This window comes from Argopecten irradians, chromosome 11 (assembly GCF_041381155.1).
Source record: "Argopecten irradians isolate NY chromosome 11, Ai_NY, whole genome shotgun sequence".
In the NCBI taxonomy this organism is placed as follows: Eukaryota; Metazoa; Mollusca; class Bivalvia; order Pectinida; family Pectinidae; genus Argopecten; species Argopecten irradians.
This window is the reverse complement of record NC_091144.1, coordinates 24142228-24154853: the sequence shown is the minus strand read 5'-3', so window position 1 is coordinate 24154853 and position 12626 is coordinate 24142228. Positions and strand designations below refer to the sequence as shown.

General features: G+C 36.6%; 1 protein-coding gene across 1 annotated transcript; it reads right to left on the bottom strand.

The window, feature by feature from the left end:
• Nucleotides 1-11859: 11859 nt before the first annotated feature.
• LOC138334493 (histidine-rich glycoprotein-like) lies at nt 11860-12609 on the bottom strand. The gene has a single exon (XM_069283151.1). The coding sequence runs from the start codon at nt 12607-12609 to the stop codon at nt 11860-11862; it is 750 nt and encodes a 249-aa protein (XP_069139252.1).
• Nucleotides 12610-12626: the final 17 nt, after the last annotated feature.

Sequence of the window (12626 nt, the reverse complement as noted above, 5' to 3'; positions counted from 1 at the left end):
TGGTTATGGGCGATAGCACTATAAAATGGGACATATCAAAAAGTTTTCTAGATTTCCTCTTTCATTTTCTTATCGATAAATGTATTCTTGAGTTGTATTGATATATTTAGAATTAAAGAAAAAGCAAAATGGTCGAATTGTGGCCAAATTGGATATTGCTTTGCTTATAGATTCAGAGAAGCGATATATAAAATAATTTCTACAATAACAATTGAGCCCATGTTGCGATGGATGAGCTTTTTTATTTGTTTTTTTTTAAAATTAAAGCTGTTGTTTGTTTGTTTGTTTGATTAATTAACGTCCTATTAACAGCTATGGTCATGTAAGGACGGCCTCCCATATATGCGGTGTTTTGCGTGTATGTTGTGCGAGGTGCGTGTTTTGGGAGACTGCGGTAAATTCATGTTATGTCTTCTTGTATAGTGGAACTATTGCCCTTTTTATAGTGCTATATCACTGAAGCATGCCGCCGAAGACACCAAGCAACACACCCCACCCGGTCACATTATACTGACAACGGGCGAACCAGTCGTCCCACTCCCCGTTTGCTGAGCGCTAAGCAGGAGCAGAAACTGCCACTTTTATAGACTTTGGTGTGTCTCGGCCAGGGGACAGAACCCAGAGCCTTCCTCACAGGGGCGAACGCTCAACGCAAGGCCAAAAGTGAGGCGGTGCCAAGGAGGGCATTAGGAAATATAAAGTCAGTTAGGAAGAAAAGATAAGATCCTAAATTTAGTCGCCTTTTACGATCATTCAATAGGGGCAGCAGGTACAATTCTAACGCCCTACCTGCAGGGTTGTAAACAGTTTCAGTTGACTATTTTAAGTTGTCTCCCGTGTTTGAAGTCTCGTGTGTCCTAGTCTCACATCACACTAAAGCTTGATAGCCAGTAATTTTTTCACATCTACATTTCCCCTCGAGGTCAGACAAATAAATTTAACTTTACGTTTCTCTCATGCCCTTAGTGAAACATCGACTTGAGGCTGTCGAATACATGTACTGGTAAAAATCACCGTCTAATTTTCGATCCAGACTCGGGTTTTCGTGACGACGAGTTATTACGGTGATAGCCAACATGACTAAGGGTTAATCCGAATCGCTTTACCCATAATAGCCAGTCAAAACGACATTAAAGTCCTTCTTCCCACCTACAAAACTCCCAAAACCCCGTAAATCACATCCAGCCCCACCATTACGGAATCGATAGACCGACTGCACCGTAATTAAGGAGGGGCAGGCCGTCATATTGGTCTTACCCTTTACTAACTAGATCGTGGAGAGTCGGGGCCACCAAAAGGGGACACTATATATAAGTACATTATACGTGTACATGCATGCCCTATATCATACTATAGGTGACTAATAATATGTTTAATATACATAGGGACTTGATACAATTTCCCATCTTACGGTTTCATCCATACAGTTCGTATTATGGATTTATATAAATGTTTATGTTTTCGGATTAAAAACAAATCCCTGAGAATAATCGTTTTTCTCTTTGATAAATAAGTATTTCACTCTCCTTCTCCCGAGATAAATTTGATTTTTAAAGAAACGTGTGATTTTATGTACAAATCATTCATGAACTTTCATGCTTGTTTCGAACAAAACCATTTTTTCTGTTTGACTCTGTGAATACAATTTTCCTACCTGCGCCTCTCCAGGGAAATTCTAAATAACGGATGGGTAAACGGACAGACACACAGGTGTTAGTTTCCGGACTCAAATCAGCAGTACTCTGACAGTGCACATAGTCGGGTATAGAATGACAGCATGATCGTTGACATTTTAATCGCCGTGAAATTACCCGAATATAGGTTTATAATTTCCTCGTAAAATCAAATAAATACAAAATAGTGTTAAGTATGCTTAGGTGTTCTTTCACGAAAGCAACAGCTGTTTTTGTATCAGTGTATGTTTTTTATTGTCTTTCTATCTACCAAAGCCTTGTTCAGTAAATGATTCAAAAGGACCTGACCCCTAAACATAATATAACATACAGAATTTAATGTACTGGCTTACGAAACCATAGCAACAGTACAGTACTGTCAGAGTAATTGGTGATATCAAAGCCATGAAACATTATAAAATAATACTTAAATCCATCAATTTATTAAACAAATATTCTGCACATACTGTATAAATAATATTTAAACATTGAGATACGTGATCGTACATATACTTGGAGAATTTGGCTGACGACGGAGGCATTTCAAATTGCTATTGTCCCATCGTTGGTCAACAACTATGACATTTTGAAAACATCTCTTAAAATAAAATAACTTCAGATCTAAAACAAGACATTGAAATCCTTTAGTATGGTAAAATTGATCATTATATCCGAAAACATATTACCCATCTCATAAAAGTGCAATGCCCAATTCAACATGTTAAAGTCTAAACAATTAGCCAAAGTCCCGTTAGATTAAAACTGCCCGTGAGTCTAGTAAAGGTCAGCTTAGGTCACGAGCATGTCACAGCTTAATGTGATATTTACCAGAAGGTAGCTGGTTAGTGCTATATCCGGGCTATCAAATCCCGACATGCTTTATAAAGACGTCACAGACAAAATGGCGTCGACACGTGTTGCTTTTATTAAAATAGAGTGTTGAAAGTTGCACTGTCACCGTAAATTATCTCCAAATGGCTTGCGCACCTTCAAAAAACTGACACAAATTTAACAAAGTCGCTTTGCTCATTTCCGAAATAATTCAATTAAAGCGATATATCAGCGGAAGTGACGTCACGACCCAGTGATTTGTATTGGGGATAGTTTGATCATTGATTCGTGGTTAATAATAATGAGATAATGTTTTGATAACATTACCTAAGTGAAGCATACAGGCGACGTCACGCGCGCACGAGATACATTCAATGAATCGGCCACATAGGTCACGTGTGTGACAAGAAAGCTCGTGCGACGACTCAAGAGAAGGACTCGGTTGAACGAACACATTCGACTTTCGAAAATACGTCACAAAAATGAAAGGACACGCACTGGGTAGATTGGAGTGAATGATTTTCTAATCAAGTACCTGGTATTTTATTTAGTAATTGTATTTACGCCTACACGATTCTGCCTCTTGCTAGGTGTCGCCACACTTTGCACAAGGTGAAGTTATGTAGGCGATGAAACTGTAGCATTTCTGTTTCTGTAATTCTATTTTCAATTGACCGCGCCGATTTAATTTCTTGTCCATCAGTTTTGTTTTTCGTTTGTTTGGTTTCTTTATATGTAAAATCTGTTATCTCATTTTATTTGAAGTTGATTATGAATTAATTGGTTATGTATATGCATTACTTTATTCCTGATTAAAATATTCACATTGGTATATGGAAAATACATATATGAATTAACCCTGTATCCAAACTGTTGAAATAAAAAAAACGTGGCGTTTTGAAATAAAAATGAAATGCATATACCGCATAAACAAAAGTTCACAGACAGAATACCTATGAATCTTCCTCTACATGTAACTAAATTATAAAAACAAAATAAAATTCAATTCCGTTATTAAAAACCCATAACACTTTTGACCTATATACTGATCTGGCAAAATAACAAACCTATTGTATTCTTTGCATAATTAGGGTTTTATTTGTTTGTTTGAGTAATTAACGTCCTATTAACAGTTATGGTCATGTAAGGACGGCCTCCCATGTATGCGGTGTATGTTGTGCGAGGTGCATGTTTTGGAACACTGAGGTATATTCATGTTGTGTCTTCTTGTATAGTGTAACTGTTGCCCTTTTTATAGTGCTATATCACTGCAGCACCGCCAAAGACACCAAGCAACACATCCCACCCGGTCACATTATACTGACAACGGTCGAACCAGTCGTCCCATTCCATGTATGCTGAGCGCTAAGCGGGATCAGAAGCTACCACTTTTATAGAGTTTGGTGTGTCTCGGCCTGGGGATAGAACCCAGAGCCTTCCTCACAGGGGCGAACGCTCAACTCATGACCAAAAGTGAGGCGGTTCCAAGGGAGAAAAGAAAGAGAGAAAAGATAAGATCCTAAATTTAGTCGCCTTTTAGATAATGCAATAGGGGCAGCAGGTACAAATCTAACGCCCTACACACAGGGCCATAATTAAGGGAACAAAGAACAGCCGCTGTAGAAACCTAATGTCTAGGACTGACAAAGGGAAGAGTCTGCAATAGCATCTTTTCTATTTCAGACTGTCCTCACTCTTAAACAATAAATCAGCTCAGGTAGAAAACCAACGGATTGTCGCTACAGCTGTGTAAGATAACCATTAGGCTGTAATATTCCAAGTTTACAAACCGCACCAGAACACCATGTTGGTATAGACAGCTTGGACCTGATGTCCTAATGTCTGTAGTGTTTGTGTCACTGTCACCTAGACTGGTGCTACAGTGATGGATTAGGACTGTGTCACCACAGCCAGCAAAAACCTGTGTCCCACACTTATTTAGGCATATCTTAATGGAGGTTTGGACTAAGCTGCTATTTATAATAATTCGGAGAGGTATCGAGGCGGAAGGCAAATGCATTATGTCGAATAAATCCTGTTACAAGTTTACTTTTTATATTTTCAAGACGGGCAACACAAAACGTTGGATAATATACCACGGCTTAACCTTCTTTAAGATCATTAGAAAGCTTTAATCCAATGTAATAAAAGCACTCTTTAATAATCAAGGTAATTATGACGCTTATCAATATTATATTTACGTATATCAGTGTCAGGCCGGTGAAGTGGACGGGATTAAAGTATAACAATATTGTTTACTAATAATTGATCGTCGTTAATCGAAAATTAGGCAATGTGTGATTAAATAGACCTTTTCATCTTACTGCAATAATCGTAAATTCTTTGTCCATGAATGGCCCTTGAACTGTTAAAACATCAGCTTATAAACAAGCAAATAACAACCAGGCAAAGTCAATTGCATGACTTTATTTTCGAACCTATAGAAGTGATATGGAAGTGAAATCATGAGCAAATTTAAATTAATTGATTTAGTTTATTTTCCTTTTGCGTCCTATTCAAATCAAGACTTATTAAAACTTACAAACACGGTAAAAATCATCGAAAAACTGCCATTAATATTAATAAGTTTCCCTTATATATACACTAGACACTTATTTCTGCCACTCTTTGGAGGATAGTCTAACCGATTTTCATCAGATTTTTTTTTCAACATTTCGTCGGTGCCAAATTATCAGTAAACTAATGTTTGTTTTTATAGAAAGACAACCATTCTTTTGATGACAAACGGTATTTTTACTCTATCAAAAACAGGAGGAGACGAATTTGTCATTTTCTACAGTTCCAAAAGTTACCTATTTTACACCATTACTACCATTGTCTGAGCTTCTAATTTTATTTCATGATAAAAATATTAAGAATAATTAATTGCGCCTCGAAAAAAATCCGTGACACTATGTTCTATAAAGACATATATGTATATATACATGATTAAACACCGATTATTGTTCAAATGTCTAATGATGAGTATCGTTTATGCTCTGTCGGCGGTGGAGCACCTTTAAGGACAGCTCAAATGTAATAATATAATAGATAAAATAATCACACCTATAGGAATCACAGAAATACAGAAAATTTTAAAAAGTCGCATTGAAGTTTTTATGCGGATAAACTTGTATTTACCCGTAAGTATGAATCCAGTTAATTCTGAACCCCAATGTGAATCGGGCAACGGCAAAGGAGGCAGAAGACATAGTCAGAAGCAACAAACAGGTTCTTATTTCTTAATTGCAAATGGAAAATTTGTTTTTATTTCCTTCACACACTTGTTAAGTATGTTGTATTTGCCTAGTTATTGATATTGCCATAATACTGAAAACATGGAGTTATTAATTACATCATCATTGTCAATTCCTCATTTCCGGACGAAAATTCGATCTCTCTGTATTTTCGTCTATAATATTGTTCCGGGTTATAAAATGTCGACCAAAAAAAGCGATTTTATTAACCGGAAAGTTTATAATTCTGTCGAGTCACTCATTTGCCTAATGACCCCCGAGGGGTCAGCTGTATTCTGTATGTACGTATGACCTTAGTAAGATTATGACATGCGAAGCTACATCGGGTCCAGCCAACCGAGTCAAACTTCCCTAATTCGCACCAAAACTCTCCCCTAACCCCCAAACCTGCACCATTAAATTGGAGCAGTACCATAACTCCGTCCCGCCTATGGAACATTAAATGAAGCCTGATATATTAATTAGCTATAATTAGCGAAAAATTGTTCATATATGGCTGCACATTTACAAACACTGGAGATACATGACGGTAAACTTAGACACGTGAAAGTAATGAGATAGGGCCATCACGATCATGTTCACGTTTTACACGGAGGGGCACATGTCAGTGTCAAAGAAGATTTAGCTGGTGGAATGTGCAGCTTCGGAAATCAAAATTTCATTTAGGACTTTGAACAAGGCATTCAGGATTCTATCTCTTAGAAACAATTCCCACGATTTTTTACCATTTTAGCTCGTCTCTCGAAGAGACTGGCGCTCATGAGATCACTGTGGTATATGCATTGTTTAAACAAAAGAAAACTACTAAATCGTCTGCTCCTGTTTTTAATAGTAAAAATATATCATTTGTCAGCGATAGAGCATCTTTAAGGTACAAGAAACAAACTGATTTCTACGTTAATATTAATGTTGTTTGAATGATAATTTGAAGAGAGAAAGTAGAACTTTCCACCAAAGTCTATAAAAGTGGTAGTTTCTGATCCTGCTTAGTGCTCGGCATAAAGGGAGTGGGACGACTGGTTTGCTTGTAGTCGTTATAATGTGACCGGGTGGGATATGGTGGTTCGGTGTCTTCGGTGGCATGCTAAAATAGCACTTTGAAAAGGCCAAGAGATCCACTATAACAAGGATTCAGAATTTATTTCGCTTCATCAATGTTTTACCTTTATGAACAATATTTGGATTTTTGTCACATAAATAGTAATATATATAATATTTGACATTTTCAAAAGTACCTGATATAATGTTTGTTTAAACCTGCCAATGAAACTGTTGACCTTATCTTTTGTTGATTTGTTTGTTTTATTAATTAACGTATTAACAGCCAGAGTCATGATAGGACGGACTCCAATATATGCGGTGTACATAGTGTGTAGAAAGCGCGGGTGCGGGTTTTGGGATACTGTGGTATATTTATGTTATGTCTCCTGGTATAATGGATCTCTTGCTTTTTTTATAGTGCTATATCACTGAAGCATGCCGTCGAAGACATCGAGTAACACACCCCGGCCACCTGGTCACATTATACTGACAACAAGCGAACCATTCGTCAAACTCCCGGTATGCTGAGCTTTACTACCACTTAATTTATAGATTATGGTGTAATTGGCCAGGGAACAGAATCAAGAGCCTTCCTCACAGGGGCGAACGCTCAACCAAAGGCCAAAAGTGAGGTGGTGTCAAAGAAAGAAGAAAGTAAGGAAGAAGAAAAAAGATAATATCCCAAATTTAGTCGCTTTTCACGATCAGGTGCAGCAGGTAGAATTCTTTATACATTATAGAACCCAGATCCTTCCTCACAGGGGCGGGCACTGAACTGAGTAGTCCGCTAAACCTGCCTATATTATTAGGCCTTTTTTTTTTTTTTTATTGCCTAATATATATTAGGCAAAAAAAAAAATTTAAAAAAAAGGCAGGTTTAGCGGACTATGAACTGAGGTCACTTTATCCAAGTCATTCCACATGTGAAGAAAAGAAGGTATACAAGAAGAGATGGTGATAGAGAGAATATGTATGAGGGGTTATGTAATTGTTATCACTGAGTTTACCTGCTGCCCATATTGCATGATCGTAAAAGGCGACTAAATTTAGGATCTTATCTTTTCTCTTCTTCCTAACTGACTTTATCTTTCCTAATGCCTCCCTCGGCATCGCCTAACTTTTGGCCTTGAGTTGAGCATTGGCCCCTGTGAGGAAGGCTCTAGGTTCTGTGACCTGGCCGAGACACACCAAAGTCTATAAAAGTGGTAGTTTCTGCTCCTTCTTAGCGCTCAGCATACATGGAGTGGGACGACTGCTTCTTCCGTTGTCAGTGTAATGTGACCGGATTGATTGGTGTCTTCGGCGGCATGCTTCAGTGATATAGCACTTTAAAAATGGCAACAGTTCCACTATACATGTACAAGAAGACACAACATGAATATACATGTACCGCAGTCTCCCAAAACACGCACCTCGCACAACATACACGCAACACACCGCATACATCGGAGGCCGTCCTTACATGACCATAGCTGTTAATAGGACGTTAATTAATTAAACAAACAAAGTTTTGGACAAAGAAGTCAATGGAGCTAGCTAGATTGGTGTTTAATTAGATTTGTCGTTTGCATCTCTTAGATTAGAAAATGTCTTAAGGCCCGTTTCCGGAAAAAACTGAAACATTAATATAAAAAGGTTAATAATGCGAGCTGTCTCGTGTGGAGCCATTTTAAAGAATCTGACACTGAAGAATTGCTCTAATAGTTTATTCACATTTTAAAATATCAACAAACCTTCATTCCTGACAAAAATAATTTACAGTAAGAATAACGGTAGAAGGAATCGGATTCAGAACTGATTTTCTATGTTACTTTTTATCTTTATCATTATTTGGTCGTAGACTCGGGCTCAAAAAGTCTTAGCGTAGCATCTAGATACAGATATTCAATATAATATGTTGACTAAAACAAATACTGGAGACAATAATGAAATATGAAGCATATCAAATACTGTTAGGGACTAAGAAATCTGCACAGATTACAACGAACAATGGATTGCGTAGTCTTTTCGGCAGTAATATCTTGTCTTCGAATGTAAAGTCATTATACACAGGTGTGACACGAAGATATTACTGGCTCAGTCTGCTTACTATTGAAGTTCAATGCAGCTGTTTACATACAAAAACACGCAAAATGTATTAATAAACTTAAAGCGAATCATACATTAATTTTATTTACACACTATGCCGATCATATTAAAGATCAACATTCTTGTTTATTATTATTTTCTGCGAGCCTGTTGTTTCCGTTTTGTATTATAGCTCCGCAGTTGATAAAGATTAATGCTCACGATTCGCTATCAATTTTAAATGTCGTTCCCAGAAGATGCTAAGCCTTTCTTTATCAGATGATACCGGGTATTTGATCTGCCTAATGGAAAACGAATCAAAATAGATGATACAGATTTAAGGTGACATCTGTTTTTCTGCCACTAGCTAGGTGGGACAGCCATTTTGTCCGTAACAGTAACACTTTCGATCGTACGGTATAACATTAGTTTTAATCAAATGTTTAAAGATTGCAAGTGAATCAAAAGCTTTCGGTACTTTTGAAAATAACGCACTCTTGATATAAAAAACATGAAAAACATCAGAAGTAGTTATAATTGAGGTTAATCATTTTAGTTTAGTGCTAAGTTAGACAACTCTTTTTGGTTGTTTTCGCGCTTGCATAATAAACATTATATAGACCACGATTGAGAATAGCATATGCAGGTGTATGTGATATAGGTTTTATTGAAAATTGAGGATAAAAAACGTTTTCAATGGCACTCTGAACATTTGAAATAAATTTTAAAGTTAAAAAGATTTCAGGAGCTCGAGGTTTCAAACGTTCGAATTTTGTTTCTTGATTAAACTGATATTTGTTATTGCCGATAAGACTGTGATAAAACATATATCTTAATTGATATACCCGGATATATGACAATGAGTGAAGCACACATACATACATACATAATTAACGTACTCGGAAAGAGAGAACAAGTCCGGAATTAGAGGGAAATAAGATGTTTATGAGTATACAGTATATTATATGCATGGGAGATTGTGATTTAGGTAATACAGCTGTGTGGAAATGAAATGATCGTTTTTCTCTTGAAATCTAGTTACCTATGGGAGGACCAAAGCAATTAGTTAGGTGATGCACATCTCAACAGCCATATATTTTGTACGGAATCCTCCTGTAGTTGGGAGGTACTATGTTCCTCTAGATGTGTACAGGTTGTTGATGCAATGTAATTTTACCTTTGTTGATGGAACTGGGATGAATTGATTTGTTGATGAGGATGTGATGATATTGAATTGTTGAGGAGTGTGTGATGATGTTGATTTGATGATGAGGATGTGATGAAGTTGATTTGATGATGAGGATGGATGAATTGATTTGTTGATGAGGATGTGATGATATTGAATTGTTGATGAGTGTGTGATGATGTTGATTTGATGATGAGGATGTGATGAAGTTGATTTGATGATGAGGTTGTGATGATATTGAATTGTTGATGAGGATGTGATGATGTTGATTTGATGATGAGGATGTGATGAAGTTGATTTGATGATGAGGATGGGATGAATTGATTTGTTGATGAGGATGTGATGATATTGAATTGTTGATGAGTGTGTGATGATGTTGATATGATGATGAGGATGTGATGAAGTTGATTTGATGATGAGGTTGTGATGATATTGAATTGTTGATGAGGATGTGATGAAGTTGATTTGATGATGAGGATGTGATGAAGTTGATTTGATGATGAGGATGTGATGAATTGATTTGTTGATGAGGATGTGATGAAGTTGATTTGATGATGAGAGTGTGATGATGTTGATTTGATGATGAGGATGTGATGAAGTTGATTTGATGATGAGGATGTGATGAAGTTGATTTGATGATGAGGATGTGATGAAGTTGATTTGTTGATGAGGATGTGATGAAGTTGATTTGATGATGAGGTTGTGATGAAGTTGATTTGATGATGAGGTTGTGATGAAGTTGATTTGTTGATGAGGTTGTGATGAAGTTGATTTGTTGATGAGGATGTGATGAAGTTGATTTGATGATGAGGTTGTGATGAAGTTGATTTGATGATGAGAGTGTAATGATGTTGATTTGATGATGAGGATGTGATGAAGTTGATTTGATGATGAGGTTGTGATGAAGTTGATTTGATGATGAGAGTGTAATGATGTTGATTTGTTGATGAGGATGTGATGATGTTGATTTGATGATGAGGATGTGATGAAATTGATTTGATGATGAGGATGTGATGAAGTTGATTTGATGATGAGGATGTGATGAAGTTGATTTGATGATGAGGTTGTGATGAAGTTGATTTGATGACGAGGTTGTGATGATGTTGATTTGATGATGAGGATGTGATGATGAGGATGTGATGAAGTTGATTTGATGATGAGGATGTGATGAAGTTGATTTGATGATGAGGATGTGATGAAGTTGATTTGATGATGAGGTTGTGATTAGTTGATTTGATGATGAGGATGTGATGAAGTTGATTTGTTGATGAGGATGTGATGATATTGAATTGTTGATGAGTGTGTGATGATGTTGATATGATGATGAGGATGTGATGAAGTTGATTTGATGATGAGGATGTGATGAAGTTGATTTGATGATGAGGATGTGATGAAGTTGATTTGATGATGAGGATGTGATGAAGTTGATTTGATGATGAGGTTGTGATGAAGTTGATTTGATGATGAGGTTGTGATGATGTTGATTTGATGATGAGGATGTGATGATGAGGATGTGATGAAGTTGATTTGATGATGAGGATGTGATGAAGTTGATTTGATGATGAGGATGTGATGAAGTTGATTTGATGATGAGGATGTGATGAAGTTGATTTGATGATGAGGATGTGATGAAGTTGATTTGTTGATGAGGATGTGATGATATTGAATTGTTGATAAGTGTGTGATGATGTTGATATGATGATGAGATGATGTGATGATGATGTTGATGATGATGATGATGATGATGTGATGAAGTTGATTGATGATGAGATGTGATGAAGTTGATTTGATGATGAGGTTGTGATTAGTTGATTTGATGATGAGGATGTGATGAAGTTGATTTGTTGATGAGGATGTGATGATATTGAATTGTTGATGAGTGTGTGATGATGTTGATATGATGATGAGGATGTGATGAAGTTGATTTGATGATGAGGTTGTGATATAGTTGATTTGATGATGAGGATGTGATTAGTTGATTTGATGATGAGGATGTGATGAAGTTGATTTGTGATGATGGATGATGATGTGATGAGTGATGATGATTGGATGATGTGATGATTGTTGATGATGATGAGATGTGATGAAGTTGATTTGATGATGAGGATGTGATGATGTTGATTTGATGATGAGGATGTGATGAGTTGATTTGATGATGAGATGTGATGATTGATTGATGATGAGGATGTGATGAAGTTGATTTGATGATGAGGATGTGATGAAGTTGATTTGATGATGAGGATGTGATGAAGTTGATTTGATGATGAGGATGTGATGATTGATTGATGTGATGATGAGGATTGATGATGAGGATGTTGAGTGATTGATGATGAGGATGTGATGAGTTGATTTGATGATGAGGATGTGATGAAGTTGATTTGATGATGTGATGAGATTTGATGATGAGGTGTGATGAAGTTGATTTGATGATGAGGATGTGATGAAGTTGATTTGATGATGAGGATGTGATGAAGTTGATTTGATGATGAGGATGTGATGAAGTTGATTTGATGATGAGGTTGTGATGAAGTTGATTTGATGATGAGAGCGTCATGATGTTTATTTGTTTAT